The 15,586-nt window shown below is 35.7% G+C and overlaps 1 protein-coding gene and 1 pseudogene across 3 annotated transcripts in view; both read left to right on the forward strand.

Annotated features, from left to right (window-relative positions):
• Positions 1-15,586, forward strand: part of AKAP9 (A-kinase anchoring protein 9) — a 154,157-nt gene that overhangs the window by 79,064 nt on the left and 59,507 nt on the right. For all 3 annotated transcript variants that reach the window (XM_030307931.1, XM_030307932.1, XM_030307933.1), the window contains 2 exons: positions 2,293-2,498; positions 9,904-10,136. In XM_030307931.1, the coding sequence (XP_030163791.1) occupies positions 2,293-2,498; positions 9,904-10,136 (439 nt within the window). The remainder of the gene's footprint in view (positions 1-2,292; positions 2,499-9,903; positions 10,137-15,586) is intronic.
• Positions 4,609-4,740, forward strand: LOC115509542 (annotated as a pseudogene).

Here is a 15,586-nt window from a genome sequence, read left to right on the forward strand (position 1 = left end):
TACTCTGTGTGTAAAGAATTACCAACCTTTGATAGGCAAATTTTTAAAAATATTTTTTATATAAAGTAATTTTTGATTCGATACTAGTCATGTACTTATCTCAGTAAATGGTAAGGCATTATTTGGTTACTGAACCTTTCTTGATTAATTTTATTCTGCTCATATGCTATTTTTTATCCTTAAAAACACAATTGTACATGTGTGTATTTCTTCACTGTATGGACGTACATTCAATATAAGCCACCTCCCTTGTTTGTGATGAGAAAAAAATTAAGTGTGATAGTCTACAGTTAGCTTCTTTCATTGATTTATTGCATATCAGATGAGAACTTTCAATCCATATCCCACTTTTGATCCCACTTTTATATCATGAATAAATTAATGATGTTAACAAAACTTTCCCTGATTTGATTTTGTAGAGGTTAATATAAAAATGTAAAATATTAAGTAAGAATAGTTACCCCTATGTTAAGAACTGTAGGCATAGTATTTTAAAATTTGTTCTGTTCAAATGAAAATAATTTCTTTAATTTTAAATTAAATTAATATCTACTAACTTAATTTCCTCCTTTTCCAATTTCTGTGACTGTCAACCCTCTGTGTCCTCCTAACCTCCTTCCTCAGCTTGCATGGAGGAATTTGGCCCCTAAGATTTTGGCTTCCCCATTGGATCATCAGTATGGAACACAGTCAGTATGGAACTCAAACAAGAAAGACAGTGTATGAAAATTAGAGTTACCACGGCAATATAAAATAAACAGTTTGTTTATTTTATATTCTTTATCTCTAATTGGTATATTTTTAAAACTATGCAGTATTTAATTTTTAGGAATTTTTGTAGTGAGTGCTAATAAATGAGTATTCATATTTTATCTCTCTTTACCATCATATTAATTTTAATCATTTCTCTGATTTAGAAATATTTTCAAGTTGTCCTAATCCTGATGTGTTTGGGGCTTGAACAAAACTTGAGAAAAAGTTAAATAAAACCCTTGACTTACTGCCTACTAACTAAATTACTTAGAGTTTTATTTTTAATATCCTCACCTCATGTAAGCAGAGAACTTGATATAGGTGCAAAAATAGAACTAGTCTCTTTCACTTGACAAATACTGAAGGAAAACTTGCCCATTTATTACCTTGTCTAAAAATAGTTATGTCATGTGCCGGTGAAAACAGATATCCTTTAACCTGATTGTTGGTGATCTCCCACAGTATGAAGCTGAGATAGAAAACAGTCTTAAAGCAGTGGACCTTTACCATGAAAGTCTCTTATTCTACCTATATGTATTAAATATAAAGTTTGCCACTGTAGTACTCTTAATGATTTAAGCTGTTAGGATAAGAGAATTGTTTAGTTATTCAGAAGATTAATCAGATAATTTTCTGAATTACCATTTATGGAAGTATATTTCTTGACATGAAAAGATGTTTATGTTAAGCAAAAAAAGAAAAACCTTACAAAGACACTTTGTCCTGGATACTCCATTTTTGTTTTTAAAATGTATATATTTATGAGGCAGAGGGGAAATCTAGAAAGAGAGGCATTAAAATGTTAACACTGATTTTTTTGCTGAGATATTTAAGTGGGTGGTTAGCAGTGTTTTCTAATTTTTTGAAAATGAGAGTGTTTGACATCTTTTAAAAAAGAGAGATCCACCATTGATTCCAATTGGTTGAAAATAGGTTCCTTCTACTGGCTGCAATGAATATGGTTTATATAACTGGAGAAATTTCTGTTTCTGTAGCAGGTGTAATAAATGATACTTCCTCTGGTGTTGGCAAATAGTGATATTGCACAATAGATCTTGTTAAAAACAGGTCTCTGCCTGTTTTTGTAATTTAATTATCTAGATTATCACCAGTAGGTTGTAGAAATACATTTTTCTGGTGGAATTTTTTAATTACATTTTAAATTATATTGTTTGACACATAGAAAGATTAAATGTGAAGTATGTATAAGAACAATAAATGGTACTATCAGCTTGCATATGCTTGGATACTACCACAATTTTTAAAACAACTTTTGCATCTCCTTAAAATTTTCTTCTAATTTGGAAACTCTACTACCTTAAAATGGCAGGTGTTTCATTACTTTAAGGTCAGTAAAGTACTGCACATTTGTAAAAAAGCACTTCATTTTAAGTGCTATGCATATTATTTTCATAGAGAATATCATGATATTTTATTATTCAAGTCAGATATTTTGTGGTACATTTTGTGTGGAACATAAGCACAGTGTTTGCTTCAAAAAGATTAAGCATTTTAATAAATGTTTCTTTCTCTATACAGGTTTGCACTCCAGAAAGCTAATAATAGACTTCTCAAGATCCTCTTAGAAGTTGTAAAGACAACAGCAGCTGTTGAAGAAACAATTGGTCGCCATGTTCTTGGTATTCTAGATAGATCTAGTAAGGTCCAGTCGTCTGCCAGCTTGATTTGGAGGTCGGAAGGAGAGGCACCTATAAAGTCATGTATCCATGAGGAACACACAGGAGGTACTGGTTTTATATGCTGTTGAGACTGTCATCATTATCTCATAAATCTTTCTGAGAGCAAGGCAGTTTGCTATGTGTTGAAAACCCGGAAGAGAGAATGTTAAAGTTGTTTCCAACAAAAAGATCTTCAGACACATATTTTGGAACCACTGTTTTCAGAACACCATTATTGTATAGGTTTTGCAAGTGGGTGTCTTAGAGTTGTTATTGTACATACTCAGGAATACTGCTGTGCTACAGAAACCAGAGGCTATTTAATTTCTCCACCAATAAAAGAAAAATTCTACATCACTTCTCAGGACTTTTATCCATGAGATATCCAATATCCATGAGGTATTGGCAACATCCTGAAACCACCCTTTAAGATTAGAAATAAAGAGTTTTAGGAATCAAGCATCAGTTTCACATATCTGTTCAGAATGGTTAAAAGAATGTCTTTGTAAGAAACCCGAGGCTTGAACTTATCTTTAGGCTGTCCTCTGCTAGCTCCTTTCTTCCTTTTGGAAAAGTAGTTTGAAGTGTGACAGAATATGTGTGGATCCAGAGGTTGGGTCCTGAAAGAATGTAGCTCTCTTCCTAATTCTGTCTTCTTCCAGCTATGTGAGCCAGAATTTCTTCTTGGAATTTCTTAGTTTCACACTTGCTGACATCCAGTCTCTCTTGTTTTTTAATTCCTTGCTGATAAGGGAATCAGGAAATCAAAGGGTGAGAAAATTTTTGTCAAATGGGAAAAGATAGGGTCTGGACTCTCAGATACTGTAGTACACTCCACACCCAAGCATGTCTCCCCAGTTAGAGGCAAACCTTCTAAGAGTGCTAATATTTACAGTTTTTGAGAGCCTTTTGTTGAAGTTTCATGTGGAGAAATGAAAAGAGATTATCCCACTTACAGAAAGTTTACCTGATTATAGTTTGGCCAGTAGCATGTTTCTAAGTGCAGAGAAAAGTTTGAAATTGTAAGTAAAACTGCCTCAGTTGAGTACAAAGATAATTTTTTTTAACTTCTTTATTTTTTTAATTTTTTTAAATTTACATCCAAATTAGCATATAGTGCAACAAAGACTTCAGGAGTAGATTCCTTAGTGCCCCTTATCCATTTAGCCCATCCCCCCTCCCACAACCCCTCCAGCAACCCTCAGTTTGTTCTCCATATTTATGAGTCTCTTCTGTTTTGTCCGCCTCCCTGTTTTTATATTATTTTTGTTTCCCTTCCCTTATATTCATGTGTTTTGTCTCTTAAAGTCCTCATATGAGTGAAGTCCTATGGTTTTTGTCTTTCTCTGACTAACTTCACTTAGCATAATACCCCCCAGTTCCATCCACGTAGTTGCAAATGGCAAGATTTCATTCTTTTTGATTGCCAAGTAATACTCCATTGTATATATATATACCACATCTTCTTTAACCATTCATCCATCGATGGACATTTGGGCTCTTTCCATCCTTTGGCTATTGTTGATAGTGCTGCTATAGACATGGAGGTGCATGTGTCCCTTCAAAACAGCACACCTGTATCCCTTGGATAAATGCCTAGTAGTGCAGTTGCTGGGTCGTAGGGTAATTCTATTTTTAGTTTTTTGAGGAACCTCCATACTGTTTTCCAGAGTGGCTGCACCAGCTTGCATTCCCACCAGCAATGCAAAAGAGATCCTCTTTCTCCGCATCCTCGCCAACATCTGTTGTTGCCTGAGTTGTCAATGGTAGCCATTCTGACAGGTGTCAGAATCTCACTGTGGTTTTGATGTGTATTTCCCTGATGATGAGTGATGTTGAGCATTTTTTCATGTGTTGGTTGACCATCTGGATGTCTTCTTTGGAGGAGTACAAAGATAATTTGAAAAACCTCTTTTCTTTTCTTAAGGGGTTTTTTGGGGGTTTTTTTTTGTTTTTTTTTTTTTTTTGAGAGAGCACATGCACAAGTGGGGGAGGGGCAGAGATGGCAGGGAGAGAGGTAATCCCAAACAGGCTCCACGCTGTCAGCACAGAGCCCAGTATAGGGCTTGCACTCATGAACTGTGAGATTGTGACCTGAGTAAAATCAAGAGTTGGGCACTTAACTGACTGAGCCACCCAGGCATCCCTTAAAAACCTCTTTTAATAAGAGCTGAAGATCGCTTCTTGGCCTTTTGGCTAAGATCAAGTGTGGTATCTGTTCTTATCAGTTTAATAAGAGCTGAAATAATAACTGAATTTTTTGTTTTTGTTTTTTTTTAGAGAGAGAGTGAGAGAGCGCGCAAGCAAGGGAGAGGCTCAGAGGCAAGGGTGGGAGAGAAAGAGAGAGAGAGAGAAAGAGAGAGAGAGAATCTTAAGCAGGCTCCCTGCTCAGTGCAGAGCCTGACACGTGGCTCAGTCCCACAGCCCTTGGATCATAACCTGAGCCGAAATCAAGAGTCAGGTGCTCAACCAACTGAGTCACCCAGGTGCCCTATAAATAATACTGAATTTTTAAACTTTCTGTCATATTCATTCTTTTCAAACTTTGTAGAAGCATTTTTTTCAAATTAATGTCACCCTTTGTTAAGCTCTCAATCAGGGGTATTTTATTTCTACAAATGGATCTTGATGTATAGGAAAGAATTAGGTAACACTTTCTTGATCTTATTGTAAAAGTGTTTATCAAACTAAGTAGGATGACCATTAATATCACTGGGGGACACTTACAGATCCATTTTGTATCTTGAAGAGACTATTGAATTAATAGAGTTTATAATTTAAAACTTTAAATTTTCTGATAAACTTTGAAGAATATATTGGTTTTAAAAATTGACACTTTCATTTATAAAAATTTTTTCTGATGTTCCTTAATATTTTTCATGGAAGCATTATTGTAAAAACTAAAAGGAACTATTGAAATATTTCTTTTATGTCTTATTTAATATAACAAAGTTCAGTCTTAATCTGATTATAAAGCATCATTTGCTTTTCAGTTTTTATGTGTCATTTTTTTTACTGTAGGTAGTAGCACTTGTGATTTATTTCCAGCTTTCAAGTCCAAACTTGTTTAGATTTTAAACATGTATAGACTTGTTAACTCTCTAAAAAAGTAAATAATTGATTTGCTCATGTTTGCTGCCACATAAGAGGGACCTAGTTTATGAAAGTGAAGGGAGATTTTGAGCCAGTATCAAATTATTTGAATTCGAGTGAATCTTAAAGTAGTTCATAAGAATGAGTTCCCCTAGGATGTGTTGAAAGAAAATTTCTTTGAAGCCAGCACTGTAATGGCACAGGGGTACAATGCATACCTCTCTCTTAGGTAGCCAAGCACTGAGTTTCATCTGCTGCATCTTCCTTTTGGAGTAGTGTGATGTGATAGAACGCTCAGTTAGTTATCTGGAGGCCCTGGATTCTCAGTTAGTTATCTGGAGGCAAATCTCTCCCAGGGCTTCAGTTCAATTCACTCATCTCTGAGGTATAAGAGGCAAAGTAGAGTCCGTGGTTTCCAATTAGGGCTCTAGAGATCTTCAGAAGGCCGTTGGTTTAGGGAATGCCCTATCAGATCACCTTCCCTGCTTAACCTGAGAAGATACGGAATGAACATGGTATAAGTCCATAAAGTAAATGGCTAAAGGAAATGCTTTAACCATCATCTGCTGTGTTAACCATTATCTGCAGAGAAATCAGTGGTTCACCAATTTGAAATCATGAGTCTTTTCACCAGGCTGGCAATTCTGAGGTTTCTATTGGTATTTTATGACATTGCCCTGTTAATATATGTTTTTTTCTGATTTTTCCCCCTGAAAACTCTTACAAATGCAGCATAAACTTGCTGTCTTTCTCATTCTTTTATTGCATTGGAATAAAAAAAATTCAATTTTTTCATTGGAACATACATTATTTTTATTTGTTTATATCTTCCACATGTTACTGTAAAATACAGTAAGCTAGTTGACATCTTCATCTTTTAGAAAAGATACTTTTGGGGCGCCTGGGTGGCGCAGTCGGTTAAGCGTCCGACTTCAGCCAGGTCACGATCTCGCGGTCCGTGAGTTCGAGCCCCGCGTCGGGCTCTGGGCTGATGGCTCAGAGCCTGGAGCCTGTTTCCGATTCTGTGTCTCCCTCTCTCTCTGCCCCTCGCCCGTTCATGCTCTGTCTCTCTCTGTCCCAAAAATAAATAAACGTTGAAAAAAAAAAATTTAAAAAAAAAAAAAAAAAGAAAAGATACTTTAATCTGTATTTTTTATTAGCATTTGAAAAAATTAACTTTCACTGACCTTTCATAAGCCATTTTGTTTTATGTGTCTTTTGTAGTTTGTTGCTTGAGATTTGTTCCCATTTAGTATACAATATCTTCAATTGTTTTCCTCACCATTGATTTTTAATATATATAAAATAATATATAAATAATTCATAATATAATAATATTCATAATATATTTTTTTCAAGTACATTGGTTCTTCTTAACTTTGTTCCCCACTCAAGATAAACCTTGACAGACTCGATGAGGGGTTAGACCAACCCGTACTTCTACCAGTTTCGGTTTTTGTTCCTACCACAGTTGCTCTCTGTCAGGACAGCAGTGACCTCCCAGCTATCCAATACTATCTTCTCAGTCCTTCTCCTATTTGAGTTTGTAGACAAATAACATTACTGACATCTCTACATTTTTTGCAATGTTCTCTTCTTGTCTCCTTGTCTTTCTGTGACTTTTTTTACACACATTCTTTTGTAAGTTTATTTTACTATGGAGGCTCCAACTATGTTTTTCCTCCTTCTCTCCTGAAACAGGAAAGTAGCTGTTTATTGGTTATGAAATAAATGTATCCACTTTCAAGATTTTGACTCTCACCTTAATACAGATGACTCCTAAGTCTCTGCAGACCCAAATTTCTAAAAGTTGACTCATCTTTTCCACATAGCCCATTCAGACTTACCATTTTTTATGCCTACTCTGTGTACTGTCTCCTGACTTTCAGAGTATTTCTCTTAATGACTTTTCTTTCACCTACAAATCAATCTACACTTGAACCCCAGGATCATCTTTTACTACTTTTCTTTCTCCCTAGTTTTATGTATGCATTTAATCTTCTCTGGCTGTGCCCAACCGCCCCCCCCCCATCTTTATCTCACGTTTCAACACTTCTCATCTATTCTTCCACTCAGTCTCTTCTTATCCCTTCCTCTGCATTGCTACAATTTGCTTCTTGATTTATAGATTTGATGTCTTCCTGTGCAAAAATCATTCACTGCCTCATTAATTTATAGCACAACTCCAAGATTCCTATAAAAGTTCAGACCATTCACAACTTGGATCAAGCCTCCTTTCCAGCTCCCTTCCTTCTGCTGTCTTCCCTACCTCATCCCAGCTTCTCTCCACACTTTGACTCCATAAAGCCTTGACTCCCCATCGTATCAGACTATTCTCTTTCCTCTGATTTGTCAGATTCTCTGTACTTATTAGAAAAGGTCACTGTAGAATGCATTTAATTCCTTAAAGATGCTATATAACATGTATTTTTAGCTTTAAATACCACTTATAAACTATTTCTTCCATAGTTTTTTCAAAAATATTTATTTTCTGAACTACATTCATTTTGTTTAGTAACTTTGTAATATACATTGTACTGTACTTTATATGAATTCATTTTGAATTCCAAGATCATTTTGAACTCATGAATACTTGTAAAGTATTGATCCCTCTTATCAAGACATTCAATTTTGAATACCTGGAATAACATAAGTAAATATTAGTCTGGTTGCTGTCTGTTTTTAAATTTTGAGAGTAAAAATACAAAGGGAAAATAGTATTAGCTGTTACACTAAGAATTAGATAAACTATGTGATAGCAAACATTTAAAATCATTTCCTAGGTGGGGCACCTGAGTGGCTCAGTTGGTTAAGTGGCCGACTTCAGCTCAGGTCATGATCTTGTGGTCCATGAGTTCGAGTCCCACATCAGGCTCTGTGCTGACCACTCAGAGCCTCAAGCCTGCTTTGGATTCTGTGTGTCTCCCTCTCTTTCTGCATCTCCCCTGCTTGCACTCTGTCTCTCTTTCTCTCTCACAAATAAACATAAAAAAAAATTTTTTTTAAATCATTTCCTAGAATCCAGTCTTGGATTCTTTAGCCAGTGACTTGTATAGAGGAGGTACTTAGTGAATGTTGAACTGTGCTGCATTCAGATCTTGCATCTGAAACTGTATCTAATACTGTTCATACATGAGAGTGAGAGAACTGCACACACCAGCTGCTTCAGCAAGACATTTTAATAAATAGCTCTTATTCTCCTGGATGACTGTATCAAACTGAATATTCTAAGTACTTTGGAAATTAAAGTTTGCTGTTAATTTGTTAACTTTCTACAGTTACTGATAAGAAATACATACTACATGTAATAAAAGAATAGGAAATTCTTCTTTAGGACATTTTGTTGTTGGGTTGTATTGTGCTGCCACAGATGAGTATCGTGTTCCATGACAGCAATGAGTAACCTATGCTTTTATTTCAGTTTACAGAAAACACGTCCAGATTCTCTGCCCGTGTCAACTCAGTTTGTCTGAATAAAAAATGAGAATAATGTGGATATATATGTCCATAGTTAAATGAGTACTGCTCATTACCCTACTAATCTCTTTGTAGTATACCTCTTACAAAAGTTTCCAGCTGCAAAATGATCTTAGTCCCTTTTACTGTCTAGCCTGAACTGGTGATGCTTCCCAGTATTGTGCTCAGAAATCAGAGGATCTGTTCCAGACAAAATCAAGCCCTTCTTCTATCTCTCCGTACACCTGAAATATTCCATTGCAGTATTTTTCTTTTCATGTCGTTTATGTATTTATTTTCTCATTATATGGTCCTTGAGGATAGGAACCAGATCTTGCCACCTGTAAGTCTCCATTACTTAGTAAATCCTACATGGCGGGTACTTAGTAAATACCTGTGGAAAGTTGTTTTAAAAGTTTTAATGAAAGAAAAAAAATACTGAATAACCCAAGCATTAATTTCTAGAAAGCCCTCTTAGCATAGCATTCTTCTTCTCCTACCTGCTTTGTTATCAAATAATACTACATTCTGTATTTGCCTATTTATTATGTTGCAGTGTTGTTATTAAAAGAGCTTTTAGGGGCTCCTGGGTGGCTTGGTCGGTTAAGCGTCCGACTTCAGCTCAGGTCATGATCTCACGGTCCGTGAGTTCGAGCCCCACGTCGGGCTCTGTGCTGACCGCTCAGAGCCTGGAGCCTGTTTCAGATTCTGTGTCTCCCTCTCTCTCTGCCCCTCCCCTGTTCATGCTCTGTCTCTCTCTGTCTCAAAAATAAAAATAAACGTTAAAAAAAAAAAAATTAAAAAAAAAAAAAGACCTTATAGTTCAGTGATTTCAGGTTTTAATTTCATTTTATTTTATAACCTTTTTTACTATAATTAGTAAACATAATTGGTTTATGCCTTTAAAATACTGTTATTCCAGTTACAGATGAATCTATACCCTCTTATTCTGGAGGTGATGTGCCAAGAAATGACAGTAGTATATGGTCAAAAGTAACTGAAGAGGGGACAGATCTCTCAGAACAACTCATGAGGAGTGGTTTTGCTGGAACTGAAATAGACCCTGAAAATGAAGAACTTATGCTCAGTATTAGCGGTCGACTACAAGCAGCAGTTGAGAAACTCCTGGAAGCTATAAGTGAAACGAGTAGTCAGGTAACCTCTTTATGTTGCTAATATGTACTAAATTTGCAGTAGGTTTTCTTTTAAGCCAGTGAACATCTAAATGTTTTCTTTCTATTGTCTCACGTAAATTTAGTTAAATTCTTCTTAATAATTGGTTGTCTTTGTAACAACAGGGATCTTTGATATCACCGGGTTTCTTTTCAGGTGGTAAGAGTTCATTTAATGTCCTGATGGACTTTTCAAGTTCAAAATTCAATGTTGTTTTAATTTTCAGATTTTCTAGACTCTTGAACATTACTTTTTTGATATCAAAAGAGATTTTTTTTTTAATATATGAAATTTATTGTCAAATTGGTTTCCATACAACACCCAGTGCTCATCCCAAAAGATGCCCTCTTCAATGGCCATCACCTCCCCTCCCCTCCCTCCCACCCCCCATCAACCCTCAGTTTTTAAGAGTTTCTTATGCTTTGGCTCTCTCCCACTCTAACCTCTTTTTTTTTTTTCCTTCCCCCCCACCCCCCATGGGTTTCTGTTAAGTTTCTCAGGATCCACATAAGAGTGAAAACATATGGTATCTGTCTTTCTCTGTATGGCTTATTTCACTTAGCATCACACTCTCCAGTTCCATCCACGTTGCTACAAAGGGCCATAGTTCATTCTTTCTCATTGCCATGTAGTATTCCATTGTGTATATAAACCACAATTTCTTTATCCATTCATCAGTTGATGGACATTTAGGCTCTTTTCCACAATTTGGCTATTGTTGAGAATGCTGCTATAAACATTGGGGTACAAGTGCCCCTATGCATCAGTACTCCTGTATCCCTTGAGTAAATTCCTAGCAGTGCTATTGCTGGGTCATAGGGTAGGTCTATTTTTAATTTTCAAAAGAGATTTTAACTTTACCCTTATTTGTAATATTCTGCAATGTATGTTATTTATTTGAAGGTATAGTATCAGCAATCTCTTAAACTATATGCTCCAGTATGTCCTAACACACTAACTACTGTTGTCATGTGACAACAAATCATACCTGTAATCCTTCACATTTTTACTTCCTTTTCATGAACGTTAATAGATTACCTCATTTTACTGTCTCTTGGTAGGCAATATCTCTTGGTAGTGAGGGACAGTTTGTACATTGAAGCACAGTTTTTATAGAAATTTTAAAGGGACACAACCATTTATAAGTTAAAATGCAATTTTCTCTGCTATAACATTTTTTACACTATGGTAATTATTTCTTAAGTTACTGAAGTTACGTAAAAGAAGCTGTAGAATCATAGCTATGGTGTTATTTGAATGAGTACTCCATTGTCATCAATTAGAGCCAGTATTAACATTTTCATTGATATCTTTATTCAGAGTATCATAGATCCATGTGTATTTCAAACAGAAGTTGAGAAGTTGAAAGACATGTCTTTCATGTCTTGTTATATCTTTTTTTTTTTTTAATCTTTTATTCATTTTTGAGAGAGACAGAGTATGAATGGGGGATGGGCAGAGAGAGAGGGAGACACAGAATCCGAAGCAGGCTTCAGGCTCTGAGCTGTCAGCACAGAGCCCAACACGGGGCTTGAACCCATGGACAGCAAGATCATGACCTGAGCCGAAGTCGGATGCTTAACTGACTGAGCTACCCAAACGCCCCTATGTCTTGTTATTTCTAATGTCTGGCTTTTAGTGATATTACTTTTTTTCCTCTAAGAAATTGTTCTGTTATGGAATGTCTCTGCAATAGCAGTGACTGTAGGATGTACCATATTTGGCAAATATTGTTACATATTTTGTGTTTTAATGCCAAATTCATTTAGGTTAAGTTAGTGATTGGGTCCTCTCCTTGTTACTGACCCTTGAAATCACTTGTTAACCACCTACTATTTGGTTACTTTCTCATTATCCATTTCTTTTTATCTTGGCAACTTGCTATTGGCATTTAACAAAGAAGGCATTATCAAAACAACATATTTCCAGTGAAATATTTGCCTTCTGAATAGTCATCAGATAACCAGAGTTTTTCCCAGGTTCATTTTTCTTTGTAAGGAGGTAGTCTAAATTCTTTTCTGGGATAGAATATGGACTGTATCTTTAAGAGCAAATTACCAGCGACGCCTGGGTGGCTTAGCTGGTTAGGTGTTTGATTTGGTTTTGGCCCAGGTCATGATCTGACAGTTTGTTCAAGCCCCACGTCAGGCTCTGTGCTGACAGTGTGGAGCCTGCCTGGGATTCTCTCTCTGCCCCTCTCCTGCTCGCTCTGTCTCTCTCTCTCTCTCTCTCTCAAAAATAAATAAACTTAAAAAAAAAACAAAACCAGAAAACAAATTACCACTTGGAATGAGAATTCACCATTTGGCCAGAGGAATGTATCATAATATATCTACTGTTAATTTTCTGCGTTGTACCAGAAAGCAGTTTGATTGGCCAAACTAAGGTATTCATATTCAGTTAAGCAGGTCTCAGAAATGTTTTCATAGATAATTCTGAAGATATGTGTATGTATATATGTAACAGAAGAAATTGCTGTCTTTGGGCAATTCGTGTTTTTCTGAAGCTTTCTTTCAGAGCAGGTAGAAAATGATTAAAAGTCAGTTATTTACAGATTTCCTTGAGCATCACAAAGAACTGAAAGAAGTACAGTAGTTTTGAAAACTGAAATCTTTGTGTATTTACTAATACACAATAAAAAGGATAACTATACAAACAATAGTGGTCCTATCTTTCACTAAAACCACAGTGAGTTATTTTTCATTGCCAACATCCTAAGTGATGGTAAGAAAATGGCACCAATAAAACCCAGCTTCATTTGTGTTATTAATTTAAGACATTATACTCTTGGATCAGAGAATTTCATGTTTATTATATTTTTCTTCGGCCTTAGGTAGACTACTGAAGCTCAAACATTGAAATTCTGAGTGCTACATCATAATAAGGAATTCCATAGCTATTATAAGAAAATAATATTTTCTACTAAGATTTACTATTTTGTCTTTTCTAAATTATTATAAATACTGGATTGGCTTTCTTTTAGAATGCTTGCATATAAACCACTTTAACAATATGCTACTCTACTGAGTCAGCTGATCCAGTTCTGGCGTTTTCAGCTGTTGCTTTTCACCACTTTTAAAGTTTGAATACATATGTGTCATAATTACCCCTTTTATTCTCTGCAGTCTCTGATAGTCTTGCCTCTTTTTTTTTTTTAATATTTCAGCTACATTAGTATTGAATTTCCGTGATTTGTACTCTTTCATGCTATGAAAAACCTGATAATACTTTCCCTTTCTTGACCACTGTTAAATACTTTTCACCTGGATCTTGAGCACTGTTAATACTGTCGCTGCCACTTGGTATCATTGTAAATTATGGACAGTCTAGTTAATGCAATACAGTTGACCTTCGAACAGTACAGGTTTGAACTGTGTAGCTCCATTTATATGGAGATGTTTTTCAGCATATGCGGCACAGTACTGTAAATATATTTTCTCTTCTTTATGATTTTTCTTAACTTTTTTTCCTAGATTACTTTATTGTAAGAGTACAGTATATAGTATATAACATATATACAAAATATGTGTTAATCATTTATGTCATCAATAAGGCTACTGGTCAACAATAGGCTATTAGTAGAGTTTGCAGGGAGTCAGAAGTTATATGGAATTTGGGGGCATCTGGGTGGCTCAGTCGATTAAGTGGAGGACTTTGGCTCAGGTCATAATCTTGCGGTTCAGGAGTTCAAGCCCTGTGTCAGGCTCTGTGCTGACAGCTCAGAGCCTGGAGCCTGCTTCAGATTCTGTGTCTCCCTCTCTCTGCCCCTCCCCAGCTCATGCTCTTTCTCTCTCTTTCTCAGAAAAATAAACATTAAAAAAAAATTGTTTTTAAGTTATCTGGATTTTTGTGCAGGGGATCCGTGCCCCAACCCCCGCATTGGTCCAGGGTCAATTATATAATATTTTGACAAACACCATGGAAAATGGTAAATAAATTAGAAGGGATCTGTGTTTGGACTTGTTCCTATAGGCTATTATAGAGAAACTTCCCCCATAATCCATGAATACTGCCAACAGAAAAGTGTGTGGGATCCAACTGAAATACTCGTTTTCCCAGGCCAAGATCATACCTCATCACATCTGCTTATGTGATCAAGTTGTGAGGTACCGTAGGAGCCTGACCATGTCATTTTTCCAAATTATTCGCAATCTGTCAAATAACTGAAATAGCGATTTGTAAAATAAAAAATAAAATAAGATAGCAATTTGTTATTAAGCTTTTATCATATTGTTTTACATATCAATGAACAGGTCACAAAAATTTTGCCTAGAGCACTAAGTAGTTCTCAAACTGCAGTCTCTAAACCATCAGCATCAGCATCATTGAGGACTTGCTGTAAGTTTAAATTCTCAATCCCCGTCCCAGACCTACTGAATGATGGAGCCCAGCAACCTTTGTTTCAGCAGGTCCTTTAGGTGATTCTGATAACGCACTGAAGTTTGAGAACCACTGTTCTAGAGATGATTAGTATAATGTTCACATTATTCTAACTGAATTTTGAAGTGTTCTACTAATATCTATTATATAAAAGGTTAAAGTAGTTGTTGACATTTGGTATAAAAATCAGATGTTTCTTAGGTGATTTCTTTTAATCCAAATTCAATACACCCACTACTCTTCCATGGATAGATGTTTAAAGCCATTAACTTCTTCAGAATATTGTCATTAATAACTAAAATTTTTTTGAATCTAATAAATCTTATTAATAGCTTGTCAGATTGAGATAAAATTATGTGTAATCACCTCTGTGAAATAACTTGTATTCCATTTTTGTTTTAATGTGTCATTGTTTGGTTATTCATAATAGTATAGTTACCTTTTACCTTATTTTTTTTTTCACTTGTTACAAGAATTCTAAGGCAGAGTTGAGAGACGTTGCTATAGTATATTAGTGCTTGCAGTGACCAAGAAGTTCAGGTAAGTAGCTCTGTACAGTATACCCTGAGACCAGGAAAGAGAGTAGCATCTCATACTTTGGAGTAAGGTAGGCCCAGGTAGAGTTTATTGGAAGACTTGATGCTTGAGATGAATCATTCATTCATCATATTTATTGAGTACCTACTATATAGCAATTGCTATTTTATATACCAGAAGTATAGCATTGAATAGAATAGACAAAATCCTTACTTTTGTAGAGCTTACAATTCAGTGGTGGCAACTAACAGTGTATAAACATACAGTGTGTCAGGTGGTGATATCTGCTGGGAAGATACATAAAATAGGGGAAGGTAGAGCATGATGACGAAAGGGCACATTTTATATAGGAAAATGGAGGAAGACTTCTCTGATAAAGGAATAGTCAGGCATATTTCATACGGAAGATTAGGAGACATCCATATAGGTAAGTATGAGAAGAATGGCTTAGGCAAAGGAATAACAAGTGTGAAGGCCCTGAGGAGGTCATGTGCTTGTTCTTTGTGTGGCTGACA

This window comes from Lynx canadensis, chromosome A2, assembly GCF_007474595.2.
Source record: "Lynx canadensis isolate LIC74 chromosome A2, mLynCan4.pri.v2, whole genome shotgun sequence".
Classification (NCBI taxonomy): Eukaryota; Metazoa; Chordata; class Mammalia; order Carnivora; family Felidae; genus Lynx; species Lynx canadensis.